At 39.9% G+C, this 16,758-nt stretch overlaps 1 protein-coding gene across 4 annotated transcripts in view; it reads left to right on the top strand.

Annotated features, from left to right (window-relative positions):
* Positions 1–16,758, top strand: part of ALCAM (activated leukocyte cell adhesion molecule) — a 119,405-nt gene that overhangs the window by 74,034 nt on the left and 28,613 nt on the right. For all 4 annotated transcript variants that reach the window (XM_064644180.1, XM_064644181.1, XM_064644183.1 and 1 more), the window contains exons 2-4: positions 9,335–9,435; positions 12,205–12,424; positions 16,399–16,463. In XM_064644180.1, the coding sequence (XP_064500250.1) occupies positions 9,335–9,435; positions 12,205–12,424; positions 16,399–16,463 (386 nt within the window). The remainder of the gene's footprint in view (positions 1–9,334; positions 9,436–12,204; positions 12,425–16,398; positions 16,464–16,758) is intronic.

Here is a 16,758-nt window from a genome sequence, read left to right as displayed (position 1 = left end):
ATCCTTTTATTCAGCATTTTTATATATATCGTGGGTTTTTTCTACACTATTAGCCTGTGGGATATATTCATCCAATATCAAGTTATGAAGAAACAAAAAGGACAGCTCTTTTTTTAGTATGATATTGACTTTTTTTTTTTAAGGAAAAAAGTATTCAGAGTAAAATATAATGGGGAATTTTAGGTAATTATTTTTGAGCTACAGGTTTTATTGGACTTAGTAGAAACTTTTAAGTCCCTTTAAGCTATTGGATACACAGCAGCATTGCTGACTAGCATAATGAGAAGATAAAACCAATTTGAGTAGTTTTAGCAAACGGAGATGTGCTTTAGAAGTGCAGCTGAGAAGCATGACAGGAGTATGCTGCAGGAGCAGCCAGGGGCTAACCTCAGAAAAGAGCGAGAAATTTCACCAAGCCACAAAGGCTTTGTTGATCCCATTTTGTCTAATTAGGAATACCTAAAGTATACCTAATTTTCAAAGTAAAACTCTTTGCAGTATTGACTCAGAAACTGTTTTCTGAGTCACATTTGCTCCTCATCTCTTGGCAGATAGCTTGTATCATCAGACTTTAGTAAGCTATAACTCACATCCCTGGCAGATGTGCCTGACCGTGTGTAAAAAAACCACACCATATGCTGGAACTATTTTAATAAACTATTCTCAAATTTCTAGTGTGTTAAAAAAATAAATTAATCATAGCTCCTTTAGTCATGGCACCATCATGAACAGAAGTATTTTTAAGCAGATATGGTGGCCATTTTATCTCTTCCTCTGAATGATGAGAACTAACCTAAAGCAGTATTTTGTAAAAATTTGCATCAAAGAAAATCGTTCACAGTGGCCTTTAAGTTGCAGCATCAACTGTGGGAAAAATGACTGTTTTCCACTGTATGGTGCTTATAAAAATCACAGCTGGGCTTTCTGATTCTGACCACAACTTGCCAATGTTGGATGTGTCTTTTGACGTGGTCCACCGGATCTTGTGGAAACATTCTTTGCTAGCCTTGTACTAATTCAAGCATTTTAAAGTAGGTAGATGTTTGTTCCCTAAGTCCAATTTATAAATATTTGCTTGGAATTACACTACGTTTTTTTCCTATTTCCAGCAACACTGCTATATGTGTAACTTTTTTAAACCTGTAAGATTTACTCAAAGGACTTGAAAATTCAAATCCGCAAATATGGCTGGTTTTGGATTAGCACTGAATCCAGAAGTAGAGTTATGTAATTCTGAGTCAAAAGCTAGGGTTTCCAAAAAATGGTGTGATTAGAAGGCCGTTGAAATCACAGTTGATGTTTTGGAGTGGTGTTTTGGGAAAAGAAGCTTAGGTCTTTCTCTTTGAAAGGAAAATCTTGCTATAACAAAGCACATGTGCTACATAGGCACTCGTGGCTCTCATGGGTTTTCCTTCCAGTTCTTTAGTAGATTTTGGAGCCTTCCTGATTTAAAAGGGAGTGGATTAAAAAGCAGAGCTTTTTTGGTCCCATTTCAGAGCTGTTAGACTTAGCAGTTTCCTTTGTCTTCTTGGATCTGGGCATTGGAACAGAGGCTGAAGTGGTAAGGCAGGTAAGTTGATGTGCTGACACAAGCAGTTCATTTTGTAGTAGCATTTTTCATCAGTTACTGAGCTTTGAACTGCTCATTTAGTCTCAAGCTTTGCAGAGGCTAATGCTAGTAACAGCTTTTTTATGTAGTTTGAAAGTTTTGCTGACTTGGAAAGCAGTATCTGTTTCACTTTAAATGACAACAGTAATGCCTTTAATGATGGACATTCAAATTTTAAAGGAGTATGACTATGTACAAATCTCTTTTGTGTACCTATCAAAAATTTTAGGAACTTCTGATGATTATTATTTATAAAATGTCATGATTATTGTTTTATATATAACATTTGGAGTTCCTAAGCTGACAAAAGATTATTAGTCATCATTATTTAGATGCAATCTAGATGTTTTGGTACATTTAAACTGAAGAAGCTTTTCTTCTGTATGTTCTCCAGTGTACTGCTTTAGCAGTAATGATGACAGAAAACGTTCAGAGAAGTGCTCAGTGTGAACCTCCCTAGGGTAAAGCTTACACTAATGATAACCCTTGTAAACTACACGCTGTGGCATCCACTACAGAACCATCTGTTCTTGGAAGGACATAACTTTCTAAGACCTCTACCTTGTGGAGAAATTTCCTTCAGTCTTTTCAAAAGCTTCTGCTAAAGTAGTTCCAAATCAAGTTACATGCAAATCTTACAGGAAAGTAGAGTACATACAGATTGAAAGCTGTATTCTAGCGTGTGAAGTGGGGAAAATAGCCACCAAACTACTGAAACAGCTGAATGTTTTGAAGTCTTGGAGCAGAAAGTGCCCTCAGTGAAATAAACAGCAGTTGAGTAGTCAGGTTTGTGAACAGGCACACACCACTCAAGAGTTCTATTTGGTCATGTTGTAGGGCTTTGAAAACTGTTGGTGAAGTGCTTCATGGGATTTTGGACCTAAACTCACGGAGGCTCAGTCTGGAGCTCATATTTAGGATTATGTAGAAAGCCAAAGTATATGCATGTGTAGGAAAGCTGTCTGTCCTGTGCCGTTCATGACTGGCTGAACTACAGAGAGAAGAGCCGGTGAGAAGCATGCACTGAGCTCAGTCCTCTTGAAGGAGGGAGCTGAGGATTTCTTTATTGATTAGGTGAGAGAGCCTGTTTAGCCTTGGCCAGATGGGACAAGTTATCTCAGCTAGTTTCTAATTATAGCTCATTTCCTTGTACTGCTAAGGAAAACATTTAGTTTATATGGAACTAGAAAGGAGTGATTGTTAGTATTCATGAGAGAGGATTTCTGAAGTACTGACATGTTTCCTTCAGGATTTTTTCCTCATTCATAAAGAAAAACTCTGTGTGTTTTAAACACACTTAATGCTTCGTGTACGGTGATGATAGCTGAATTCTGCTGGCACTTAATGCCTACTCTCTGGCATTTTCAGTATCTCTTTAGCTTTAAATACACTGCCTGTTTCCTGATGTGTACTGCCTGATGCCTTGATGTTGCTGGATGCAAAGCCACGTCTCCTTACTCTGCCTGAGTACTTTCCAAAATCAGCATTAAGCACATAAGTGTGTGCTCCTGTTTATGTGGTTTTGGCTACTTGTGTCTTTGAAGTTAAGTAGGTGTTTATCTGACAAGCATGTCAAAAGGAACTCAGCATCTTCCAGAGCCACAACCATTTTTTGAGTTGGATCTTCTCCCTTTCCTCCCCACCCCCCCTCAAAAAAAAAACCAAACAAACTCAAAAAATTCCCAAACAAACCATGAACAGTCACGAATGTGCAAGTTACTTCACATCTTCAAAGAGCTCAAGTGAGCAGTGATGATTCCAAAGGGTAATTGGTGTCCATTTCATCAGTGCTTATAAGATGATAAAGGACTTTTTTCCTTTGGTGTTAAAATTGCCTGGACTCTAATATTATTCAGGGTTAAAACTAATTGAAGAAATACTGTGATAAAGTATAAGAAACCCTTCAGCAAGTTCTGTTACGTTGCTTTAAAATTGTTTGGTGCATTAAATACTGGTGGATATGTTTATCTGCAATTAGTTTCCCTCTTGGATAGTATCGATGATTCTCTTGTAACTAATAGTCCTTTTGATGTCATAGTCACCCACTGTGTGGATTTGTTTTACTGTTTAAACAGGTAGAGATAAGAAACAATATACTGCTTATATAACCCATATCAGATAACATATCAACAAACACAGACCGCTTTGTTTTTTAATCATATTTGTATGGTGAAGATAATCAGTGTTTGAATTTTCTTGGAAGTGTTTGCCCTGCTTCCCTTTTTTGATGCCCAGCATATGAAACAAGGAACGATCATAGCCACCCAGCTGAAATAGGCGTTGCCATATGCATGAGTTTTGATAACACAAGCCTTTTTTTCACTTGCTTTAACCAGTCCAATCCTTTGACATCCTGAGGTGTATCTTGTGTTTTCTGGCTATGTCAGAAGATTAATGACCACTGTGAGCTGTGCATTAGACTGCCTGTTGTAGGTCATGTGAAAGAGGCTTGTTTTCAGTAGAGCAAGCTGGATCACAAGGATGAGCTTGCTGAGAAAATGCAGGTGGGCTTCTGTTGCAGAGATGTACAGACTCAAGACTGGGCAATGTCTGGCTCCCTGACTGTTGTGGCTCAGCAAAAAGGATTATTAAAGACCCATTATATTCATACAGGTTTTGCCTTGTTTTTCAGCTGACTTTGTCAGGCCCAGGTTGGGAAGTACGAGGTCCATGGCACGTTTGCTGTGTATGTTCTTCTCTTTACCCCTATTGTGAAAGTCTTGAAGGGCTTATTGAAAAAGTGACTTTTTGCCAGGCAAGGAAAAGGGAGGGAGACAGAGTAGTTAATGCTGAGTCCTACCTGAGGAGTCCGGCTTCCATGCAGCATGGAAGGAAGCTCTGGAGGAGAAGATCCTTGGCGCAGGGAGTTGGTAGACACTGAGATGAAAATAGCCAGTGATGTACCTAAGTGGATGTCAATAGGACCTATGTGTATGCCTACATAGTTGAAATGCCTCTAGGAAGTGGACATCAGAAAGAAAAATCCACCTGTTTCTACTTCAGAGATGATAGCAAGCAACTTAATAAAATATTTATTTCATGAGGCAGAGCTTTTTAACCTCCCAGATTATATTTAGTACAGGCTAGTCTGGGCTACCTGGAGAAAAAGGGAGGGCTAATGCCTCAAGTAAGATTTGGAGTGCTAGTTCTAATTTAGAGTTTCTGAAGTAGTTAACTACAGCTTCTGAAGTAGGTGCTAAATAGACATAATAGCTCTTGAGTTTGGACACTTCCATTCCAGAAGCTGCTAATTGACCTCTCCTGCTCAATGCTGCTGATTGCTGCGAAGAACCATAGCAGCAAATATATCCTGCTGTTCTCTAGTAATGAGACCTTGCTCCTTGGGTCCAGAAAGTGTAATAAAAAGCATCACTGCTGAACCAGCCAGGGCAGAAGCATCAGCAGTAAAAAAATTCAGTGCAAAAGGAAAATACTGGACATCTTTATAGATATGAAATATAATTTAAATCAGTGGACTCCAAGATACTGAGGGAGGTTCAGCTCCCCAGATTTCCAGTGCTTTAGTAACTGGAATTAAGCTGTGCTGTGTGGCAGCTGAGCAGGCCAGTGAAGATCAGTCTCGGGCAGTACCTCTGCTAGTCACAGTTTTCAGATACAGGTTCATAGTCTCTTGCATCTTACGGGTGTTCGAACAGCCCTTGTTCTGTTTTACATTTGTCACAAAAATATGACTCCTAAGCACTTAAAAGATGTGTTTGTGGCAAGAAGAAGTTTCAGTATTGCAAAAGGAAGATAGAGGTGGAAAACATGGCTGCTTTCCTCACACTTTCTACAGCTTTTGTTATTTCCTTGGAGAAATATCAGCTTCCTGATTTTTAGATACTCACCTTCTATCCATTCTTCATATATGATCCTGCTGATTTAAAAATAATAATTAGTCTGAAGTATGACCTGCCTCATGTACTCTTGGTAAGGATCTAAACTAACAACAGCACATCCTCTGCCTTTAAGCTTCTGTTCAAGATTTTTTGTTCTGTCACTCAGATGTGTGGGTACTGTTTGGTTCTTCCCTTGTGAAACACAGGCAGAGAGGGGGATAAAGAAGGATGCCAGTTAGCTCTGCCATGGGGACATGGAAAGCACTCTCATTAAGAGCATCAATAGCTAATGTCATCTCAATTTAGCAGTGTCGTGCTGGGATCTTTCTCTGAGCTGTCATACCTCATGCTGCTGCTTTCTTCCCATGTTTGAACCTGTGTGGAAGGGTTTAATCTGGCTCAGAGTTTCTTTAGCACTGGATCAAAGAGAGGGGAATGAGGTAAACCTCAGCCTGCTCAAACCTGTATGTAAAGAAATGGAAGGAAAGTGAGTTGGATAAACCTTATATATAGGTGTAATTTAGACCTAGCAAGTACAGCTTCTCTTGTTGTACGTGGGACAAGATCCTGCCTCTGAATTACTGGTGTTATTAACAGCACTGACTCAGTTTTATATGGCAACATCTGAAAATTGTGTAAGGAAGCTGGCTGAGCTCTTATTAGCTAGAGAAAGGTGCATCAGAAATAGAGCAAGGCAGGGCCTGATGTTCAGTGACATCTCCTAGTGTTATTCCCTACAGTTGCCTTTGTGCCCTCCTGCAGTTTATGAGAAAAGATGGCCCTGACTTTGTGCCCTAACACGACACAGGGTCAGAGCAATTTGTTATGTATTTGTAGATCCTGCTTTTATTTTCTTTTTCTTAGAAAGAGCTGGAAATTATGTTAAGAGCTCTCAGAGTATGATGGTCGATGGTGGGCACTGTCATATCAATAAACAATAATTGTCTTCTCTTTTTCATCCCACCTTTTTTCGAATATGTCCAATAGCAACAGAGAGAAGAATTCCCAATTTTGTTGAGGTGCTTTTTTTTCATTTCTTAAATATATAGGTTAGTAGGGTTGTTTTGTGGAAATTACTGCAGTTCCTGCAGGGAAAGTTTGCAGTTATTCAATTAGTTTGCAGTCCTTGAATGTCCTAGATTTGTTGCCACAAAAGTGGGATGAGAAAATTTTGCAGCAGGACCTCCTATATTCTTGTAAGGATTGTTTCTCTGCATTTAAAGTAAAACCTGTGTCTTTCTGGTACTGTGTTAGCAAATTCTTAGAAACCTGTATGATTTTAGTATAGGCAGAATTTATGGCAAGTCATGATTTTGTGGTGGTTTGGTCATCTTAAGAAATGCCTTTCAGTTGAAAGAGGTCTTCTAAAATCAAAGGCCGGTCTTTCCCTCTGTCAGGCTGTTCATCAGTTACCTGCTCTGAATGCTATAAATGTAAATCCTTTCCAGAAACAGTTTCATTCACCATAGTGAGGCTGTTTCTTGAGTCTTTGGTAGTGTATACTTGCTACCCAAGCAATTTTGCAGGGGCTAAATGGGTGTCTAGGAGAGAACAGTTTTACAGATCCTGCAGGACTATTTTGTTTTCCCCTAATGACAGGGAGTATTTCCCCAGACAGGGAGTATCTCACAGCAAAAGAAGCAGTTTTTGGTTTTCCATGTGATGCAAAATACCATTACAGAATTTCAAATTACCAAAGGACACAACTGGAATTTGAACAGGTATAACCAACTTACTAACTGAATATATATTTGCAAGTCTGTTGTAATTTTTCACTCATGGGAGAGAGGAGCCAAAAAAGGACAGTTTTTTCTAGCTATAGCTGAAGTGAAAATGAGAATTCAACTTGCAAAGCCAAAGTTGTGTTGCTCCCCTCCTGGTGATCAGAATGAGGATGATTGCAAGGAAGGGCCAAGGGAAAATTTTGTTTCAGCTTTGAAGTCCATTTATAGTTCGATTTTTGTAAAACATTGGTCCTATTTCCATGAAATTGAAGTTATCTGATTTCTTTAAAAATTTTTGTTTCATGTTTACAGACTGCTCTTACTCAGCACCATCTAGTGGACTGACTGTTATTGTCATTTAGAAAAGAGCTGGTCTCTGTGAACCATATAGCAAATTAGAGCATCCAGTCCTTAAATTGTGAATAATGCACCTAAAGCATTTTTGTGACTAGTTATATAACAGCATCAGAAGATTAACAGTTCTTTTGTTGAAAAGGAGCAGTGGGAAGGAAAGAAATTTTAAGATAAATGCAGGTAGTGGTGCCTGTTATATCGTATATTCCTTTAGTTCATTGAGCTCCAGCCTGCTTGCCTGCTTTTTTCTGCCTTAACCATGTGATGCCATCCAGGTTGTAGCATCTCTAAGGAAGGATTTTGGAATAGTATTTCTTTGTGCAGTACAACACAGCACAAGCCACAGCCTCATTCATCACTGTGATACAAATGATAGATACAAGCTGATGCTAACAGTAAGCTCTGAAGTCCTCACCCGAGAAAAATACTCTGGAGTCTCTCTAGTTTAAATTGCAGGCAAGGAACTCAGTGTTTGGCTCCTTGAAAAGACATGGGTTTGTTTAAAACAAAAACCAATTCTTTGGAAAACTTCCCAATAGAGTGCATGTATGCACTTGATAGAATTGTTGGGTCTTCCCAGCAGCTGCCTCAGGACTTGGGAAAAGCAAAGGGATCTGTGGCTCACGTCTTTGGGGGCACAGGGCTGTAGAAAGAAGCCCTTAATCTCCAGAAAAATTAATCTTTCTAGAAGGACTGGTTGTTTCACCTCAGGCCCACCTGGCTACATCACCAGCATCCTACTGCTTTTTTGTAAACAAGGTTTCTTTGGCAGCAAGGCCTTGATTTCAAATCTACAGTTGCAAATAAGGAAAGAGAAAAGGGAGAAATCCCGAGTCACTGGGCAGAAAACCCTGACAAGTTGCAGATGTATGGGTGAGAGGAGGCAGCCACCACAGTCTCTCAGTGATACTGGGCAAGCACTAGAGGCAAAACTTCTCTCCAGTATAAGGAGCAGAGAGCAAGAGGCAAATGTGGAGAACAGGAACAAAGCAAAGTTGTGTTGTAGCAAATGCACCAAGTTGTAACATCTACCCCTTTAAACTTCCTTGCTTTTTAACATTTCATCACTTTAGGGTCTGTTGTTTTTGTTCAATTCACATGCTTTGGACAATGAAAATAAGTGGGTCGGTTTTATTCTGTAAATTTATATGCATTAGAGCAATAACATTGTGCTGAGGTTTCTAAAAAAGCTGTTCTTAAATAATTCATGGAAGCATTTCACTTCATTTTTCCAAAATCTAAATGTGCAGACTTAGAGGTCTTTTTTCCCAGGTTTTAGGGAACACAACATTTTAATATCATCATTCTCTTTTCTTTCTTCCTTATTCTAAGTTTTTAATGTAGTGCAGCAGTCAAATTATCACTTCTCTGCTGGCCTCCTCAAAATATTGCATTGCAATGTAACTTTTCCAGGCAGATGTGTCTGGTGTTTCAGATGAAGTAAAATAAAGGTTTAGGGACTTCTCTTTTCAAGTTTTTAAGTTTGAGAAAATAGCTGTGGATAGTGACTGTAGTGAATCTATTCATCTAGTTGAGTGGGTGCAGTCCTGTTTGGAAATCCACTTGGTTTCCATTGACTACAGCAGGAAACATGGGTCTGGAAAGGTTGTAATGTTTACTTAACAAATTTAGTGACAGGAATCCTGTTTTGTTAGAGGTTTGAGGATAAATCCTACGTGCTGGAAAAAAACCATTTGCAAAGAAGGTGGTGCTGCTTTGTGTAATTTGTGTGAACCAAACATTAGCAAGCATATGGGAATTCAGGAAGACACTTAAAATTGTTTCTTCTCTTTCTGTTTCTCCTCTAGCTCTGGGATTGTACACAGTAAATGCAATATATGGAGATACCATAATTATGCCTTGTCCTCTAGAAGTACCAGAAGGTCTTATGTTTGGAAAATGGAAATATGTAAGTATAGCTTACCTTTATATTTATTAGAGCTGTTATAAGATGATGTGTATTTTTTTTTGTCTGTGTGTGAGTTTACAAGAATCCAAACGATAGGATTTCTGTCTGAGATACGAAGGCATTTATTCCTGTGTTTGTAAGACTTCAAGATTCCACACTGTATAATTTCTGCCAAGCACAGATTAGAGGATTGAGGAATTAATCCCATTGTTCAAGAGAAATAATTATTCAAGAGTTCTCTGCCAACCTGTATTAGAGCTCTGGCATGTTACCCGGTTGGTGTCTCGCTTGCTTGACAGAGCCATCGGTGTACATTTAAATACTTTTGAAGTAGGCTGCCTGAAGCAGAGCCTGCTTTGTCCCTGGGAAAGCACTGTCCCCGCATTTGGTTGATCTGACAGTCACTCGGAACTGTTTCATGCTTCATTGTGTCTCATGCACAGCGAAGAAGAGAGCAGAGCTGACCTCAGTAGAACTGCTGGTGGTTTCACTCTGCTGTTTCTGGCAGAGAACAGAGGCAAAAACGTGGCTGCTCTCTTGGTGTGTTGGTCAGCCTGCAGTAGGAACATTGCAGGATGAGCTTCTCCTGTATGTGATCAGTATCCCAGGTCGAAAGGAGAATCAGCATATCAAAGTCAAATGAAGCCTGGAAGCATATGTGGATAAAAAACCCCTGGGATACCAAAACCCTTTTGTTTCTCAGACTGACATCGAGACAACAGGTTTTCCTGCTTCTGTGAAGTTCACCTAAATCTCCTCTTGTGCTCAAAAAAATGTTACCTGCAGTAATAGATGATTTCTAGTTTGACAGTGGATTTAAATATTATGTAGTTCTTTCTCTCTCTTTGCAAATGGCATCCACCAACCTATTTTACAGCATAATATCTGCCGCTGGGGGCTGTGTCCCATTCCCCCTTGGCTACTTCCTTTATACCTTCAGGTTTGGAGCTTTTGCAGCCCCCATCCACTCAATAGTTCTTCTCCTGCAAGCACGTTTGGGAAAAGAAGTCAGAAGACTCTGGAGAATGTTTCCCCAAAAAGGGGCATTAAAACTGCTTCATATGAGCATTTAGAAGGTGGAGTGCCTACATTTTGCAATGTATTTTTTAGTCTGCTGACTTTTTTGAGGAAGACAGAAGTCCATCTCTATGAAGATGCAAGGATATTCTGAGAAAAAGAAATGCATTATCTCTTTCCATTGCATTTGGATTGCCTATGTTGGACAAGTACCAAGCAGCAAATAGAGATGTTACAGCTTCTTCTAAATGGAAAGGGACACAAAACCTAACATACAAAAAAGCCTAAGTTGCTGTTGTATGGAATTGTTGACACAGCCCATACAACCAAGCGAAAGTGATACCCATTCTCCCAGGGCAGCTCACAGCCTGGCAACGCTTGTCCTGGGGCGAGAGGAGGGTTGGATTAGGATTTTTTGGTCAGGTGATTATTTCATTGGAAAAAGGAGGAACTCTGTTTTCTGCTCTTCTGCCTTGGGAGGAGCAATTTGAGTTCCTGGGAGACTTGCACCCTGGCAGGAGCAGGCGTTGTGTCGCTTCAGTGTCTACCTGGGTGTGCTTGCGCTGGATGCGCGTCTGGAGTTAAGAGTTCACTCGCACTTGACAGCCAACTTCTTGTGTATTGAGTCAATGCAATGTTTTCTTTCCTGTGTGACAGACATCTAGACAAATCCAAGAGTTAAAAGCAGGAGAGGGAGAAAGACTGTAAGGGAATTTAAACTTCTCAGCTAGGTGATGCCTCCTGCTCTCTGCCCCGCTCTGGCATCGTTCATCTCTTGTCACAGCATCGTCATGCTTTTGTGGGCTCTGCACTCAAACTGAGGTATTGTGCTGGGAACACTACTAACATCAGTGCTGCAAGGTATAAGGGATAAAAGGGAAGGAAAACCTTTTCCAGCCCTCAGCACAATACTCGAATGTAAAGGTAGAGTCAATGTTTCACCTCACTTTAAATAAAAACAGACAATGTCCCTCCCTGTTCTGTGCCTGTGTTTGTGTAAGGAGGGGGGAATCAAATCCCCTAGATCTGCCTCTATAACTTTGTCCCTCAAAAAATAATTATTTATACGGGAGGTTTCTACAAGGCTGTCAACTTTGTATTCCTTCTTAGGATGGCAACTGCATACTGATTAATATAAGAAGGATGTCTAGAAAATGATACTTTGCAGATTATACTGACATGCAAAATAACAATATTTGATTGCATGTATGGTCCCATGCTACAAGCTCTCGGGTCCTTTAAAAACAAAGGGGAAAAAAAGCTAAAAACTAATTTAGAATAAAATAGGCAGTTACGCCTGATTAAAATCCTGCATTTGGAATGAAGTCTGAATATCCCAGACAAACAATATGAATATGTAAAACAATAATGAAAAAAAAGGCAACTGAAGCTTTTGAGCCTAGCTCACACATGCTTCTATTTCAAATACTTTTTCATACAGGCAGAGGCAAGTGGTGCCAAAAACACCAGCCTTTATCAGAGAAAGCCCTTTGCTATGCTGAGATTGAGCCAAAGGATTGAAATTATTTTTACTAACGATTTTCTCAGTGTGTACCGTGGCAGTCTTAAAGTAGCTCTCAGACTACACTGAATTTCTTCTATGTACAGCAGAAATTAATCAGGAAAGAAGCCATCTGATACAGTTTTCAGATTTATTTTTTTTAACATTACAGGTTTGTACCAATTGCAAATCTTCAGGAACTTCTAAATGAGTGTTTATGCAAAATAGAGGTGTTTATCCTTTTGTTATAGGAAATGCCAAATGGATCTCCAGTATTTATTGCCTTCAGATCATCAACAAAAAAAAGTGTACAGTATGATGATGTACCAGACTACAAAGACAGGTTGAGTCTCTCAGAAAACTATACATTATCCATCAAGAATGCAAGAATCAGTGATGAAAAGAGATTTGTATGTATGCTAGTTACAGAAGATGACGTTTCCGAAGAGCCGACGATAGTCAAAGTTTTCAGTAAGTAAATCTAGTTGTTACTGCCATTAACATTCATCAGCATCTGAATCATAAATTACAGAAACTTTTGTTTAAGGCAAAGATTAAAGCCAAGAAAGTAAGTTTGGCTGAGTAAATTACTAAGACTAGCAAATTTCTGCAGCTTTCAAAAATATAATCTACTGGTGGCATTTATGTAACAGGACTGCCTGCACTTGCAGTTTATTCATGATAAGTGCTGGCTCAAAGAGAATTTTAGGCTTTGATAATGACTCATTTATGTGATGTCATTTGGCCTTGGAAATGAAAAATGTAAAATTAGCATTGATTATTTTCCATTTGTTCTCCGAGCAAATTTTTCTGCAGGAGGGAAACATTAACTGTGTGTGGTCTGTAGGATTAGTTCAGGGGAGAGGTTTAAAGAGGCTCTGAACCGTTAGTGTGCAACAGTATGGACCGTGAGGGAGAGAGCAAGAGACTGGAAAATGAGCCACTAGCCCCAAATGCTTACTTTGTCCCCTGCTGAACTACCGGGAGGAATACCAGTCTGCAGTTCTCTCTTAGAGCATGGCAGGGTTTTATTAGGGTTTGGTATCACCACAGCCCCACTGCCAGGCTGGTGTGCAGGGCGAACCCCGGCGTTCTGAGGCACAGCCCTGCTTGGAGCTCACACAGGAGCATGAACAAGCCTGGCCTCTTCCTGGGGCTGATTCAGAGCAGCAACTTAATCTGCCAAACCCTGACTCAGCCTGTGGAGGTGTCCATTATGGCTTTTTAGGGACACAGGTCTGTGACTGCAGTGTCTTATCTTCCTTAGCCTCATGTTTTTATACGGCTTTTTTTTGACCTTTGTTGCTCTTGAGGTGCAGATTTACGCAATCAAAGTACGTATCTGTTGTGGGAACAGGCTGACTGCAGGGATGGGCAGTTTCAAAGAAATCACACTCTGAAAAAAAGATACATGCTTTGGAAAGGCAGACTTATGCTTCTGTCAGGGCGTCGTCAATGGTGTCTAGGCAGAAGTCTGTCAGTGGCATAAATGAGTTTGAAGGAAGCTTAGGAGCCAATAGTAATTCTGTTCCCTCGTTTCACTTTCAATTTGACTGCAAGAACAATTGAATTAATGACAACTGGGAGGTGTGTGCTCAGAGCACGGGTAGTAAGCGCAGTGCTCCAAAGGAAATCATAAAGAATTGTCATGTTTACTTATTGCACAGTAGTAAATATGTAGATGAAGACAGTGGTATATGGTGAAATGAAGTGCTAACTGCTTGAATTACTGTGTATTGTACTAAGTATTAACACAGTGCTAGCTCAGCCATGGAGCCCAGCTTGTCTGGTTTATTGTATGCATTAATACTAATAGAGAGAGCTTCTACTTACTAAGTTAGATAAGAAGTGAGGATGCCACATGTGTAATATGGCCAACTTAGTGCTGCAAGAAAAATTACCTTTGCATTTTTTCATTTTGAGTTCACAGCTTTATTTGTGGTTCTCTTAACTTTTCTTTGCATTTAATTTCCTTGAGTCTGTTTTTTTAAGTTTTCATGTTGTGTTGCTTGGTTGCTTGCTTTAATTGCGAAAGAGTAGCTGGCAAGCTTCATTTATTTAACCAGTAGAGCTTCTAACTCATTGAACCACAGGTACAGAGCTAGCCTGCAGCAGTGTGACCCTCATAAACCAAAATCTTGTGCACCTGAAACTCAGCTGCAACCCAGAAGTCATGACTGATGCTGGGTTTTGCTGGAGTATGTTATGTCCTCAGCTGTGCTACCTGATTAACTCAGAACTAACGAGCTGAAATGGCTCATTGTGCAGGTACCACCTGCTAGTCTCACTCACTGGACTACTCAAACAAGCGCTACCAGCTTTCCAGATGGATCCTGTCAGCATCTTTTTTTCTGGAATTAAATGGCCAGTTTCCAAAGCAGAGCAGCCCAGAGGACATGAGCTGCTGTCCCGCTGCACTGATGCTTGGCTTTTGCAGGAGATGAACTCTTTTTCCCTCTATTATAAGGCCTATATAGAGTTGCAAAGTAGTCTGGCAAGCTCTTAAGCCTAGAGATAAGCAGTGTGCTGAAGTTGCAAACCCACTAAAGTGGGCTCTGCTGCTGCCAAGTTTAAATTTTTCCCCTGCTTCAGACGCTGAGCTGGTAAATGCCAAGTAAGTCTTTTATAGTGAATTACCTTGGTGCTTGTGCAGCGGCTGTGGGGATCTGGCAGCAGGCGTTTCCTCTTGGAGGCTGCTCTCAGAGAGCTGGTAGTGGCCTCTCAGCTGGGGCATCTGCTCAGTTACCAGAGCACTCAAAACAGGGAGAGCTCCACATAGTGGCCATGGAGCACGGGGTCCTCCCTTTCCCTCGGTAGGATCATGCGGGACAGGAGCATCCGAAGCACCAAAAAGAGGGTCTTCTCAAACAAGTGCTGGGGGAGATGAGAGATGAAAGGAAGAAAGGCTCAGGTGGGGGAAGGTGTATGGCTTGATCATCTGGTGACTGTGACAGGCAGCCAACTGCAAGGCTGTTTATGGGATCTGAAAATCTGAACCAGAAGGCCTGTTAATGGTCTCGTAAAACCATATTTGCTTGAATTGACATGAAAATGTTTTGTTCTCGACAGGTTCTTACAGGAAAGAGAAATAAACATACATATATCTCTTAAAAAAATCTATTAGCCCTCTGAAAAAAAATCTGATGGGTTTAGTGTATAGCTTTGACTGTTTCTTTTGTTTGGTTTTAGGGGTTTTTTTGCCACAAGCAAAGTTGTTTGACAATGTCAGATGAATAGCTTTTATTACCTTTCATTTTCCTTTTGAGTATTTTTTGTTTTGTCCTGGTGTAGTCATCCAAGTGAAGAATATCTGTGCACTTGTGTGCACACAAATCGCAGATGCACAAAAAGAAAATGGATTATTGTGAAAACATACAGATTTGCTATCTCTGTGCCAGCAGGAGCAGTATGCCTGCACATTAGTAGCTTCATCAGTGTGTGTAGAGATTTTGGCAAGATAGTGGTGAAGTTCCCTTTGCTCTGGGATTACTAACATACATACAGCATTTCATACAGAGCTTGATTTGGGAAACGGGTTTTGTAAGCTGAATTTTGTAAGAATAAGTATGCTTATTTAAGCAGTATAGCTGGAGTGTAGAGGCTTTCCTCAACTGTATAAACATTGATTTATTTTTTTCCCCTCCACTCTTTTCTTCTTCTTTTAAAACTGTGGGTAAAACTGTCTCTTTTGGAGATAAAAATTTGCATTCCAGGCTTCAGGCCAAACTATTGTAATGGACAAGTTATATAGTCTCTAGAAAGTAGTCTTTTGTGATGGGAACACTGATAGATCCTCCACTTTGGCAAGCTAAGAGGTCCATCTACCATAATAAAAGTAAATAAGAATATATACTGGCGCTGAAGAAAAAGTTGTTTGGGTTTTTTTTAAGAGAGTCATAACTAACTCAGAATCAGTTAAAATAATTACACTTCTCTCTATCATCTGAATTTCTTAAATGTAATAATCCCAGTTAGGAAAAATAAGCATTAGAAGAAGGATTAGGTTGAATTTGTTCCTTTATAATATGACAGCTCAGCTACACTAGTATCTGCAGAAAAGCCACTTTTTTGTTGCTATAGTTTCTGTACCACTGGCTCCTTCTCCAGCATGTGTATTATGTAAATTTATAGATAGGATCAGGTTCTCTCCTCCTGGGTGCTGAACTAGTCTGTCTGGCTAAAATATGTATCATCAGAATACATGGAATTCATTATGGGAGGTATGAAACATTTTAAAGTGATAGTTTATACTTTTCAATCCATTTGCTAATATTGAGATAGAAGTACGTCACTTTTTCTTCTTTTAATGGGAAAACGTAGCTAAGACTGTATCAGGCCAGATTATTCTTTAGTCACAAAGTCCACATATCTTTTAGTAATTTTGCGTTTTTCAAACAGCTGTTTGTTCTCCCTTCACCAGTACTTTTATCCTATTTATGTTTTAGAACAACCCTCTCAACCAGAAATCTTACATCAAGCAGACCTCTTAGAAACAGAGAAGCTACAAATGGTAAGAGCAGCATTCTCCCTCAAAGTTATGTTCCTGATGGCTGCCTGAAGTCTCTTTACAGTCCAGAGAGAGGTGATGGCTCAGAGAGGGTGTGTGTGCATGCACACACACTTGCCTGTGAAAGATCATAGTCTATAGCCAGGTTGAGCACAGAGCAGTTCCCTCACCACAGTATTATTTATCAATAGTATTTATCCCTGCCTGATTCTGTGAACAGGCCATCCTAATCTTAGACCCACCACCTTCTTCCAAACTGTACCTCAGCCTCACTGATTTGATTTGTCCTATTTAAGAA

This window comes from Pseudopipra pipra, chromosome 2 (genome assembly GCF_036250125.1).
Source record: "Pseudopipra pipra isolate bDixPip1 chromosome 2, bDixPip1.hap1, whole genome shotgun sequence".
Classification (NCBI taxonomy): Eukaryota; Metazoa; Chordata; class Aves; order Passeriformes; family Pipridae; genus Pseudopipra; species Pseudopipra pipra.
This window is presented reverse-complemented; position numbering and strand designations above follow the sequence as displayed.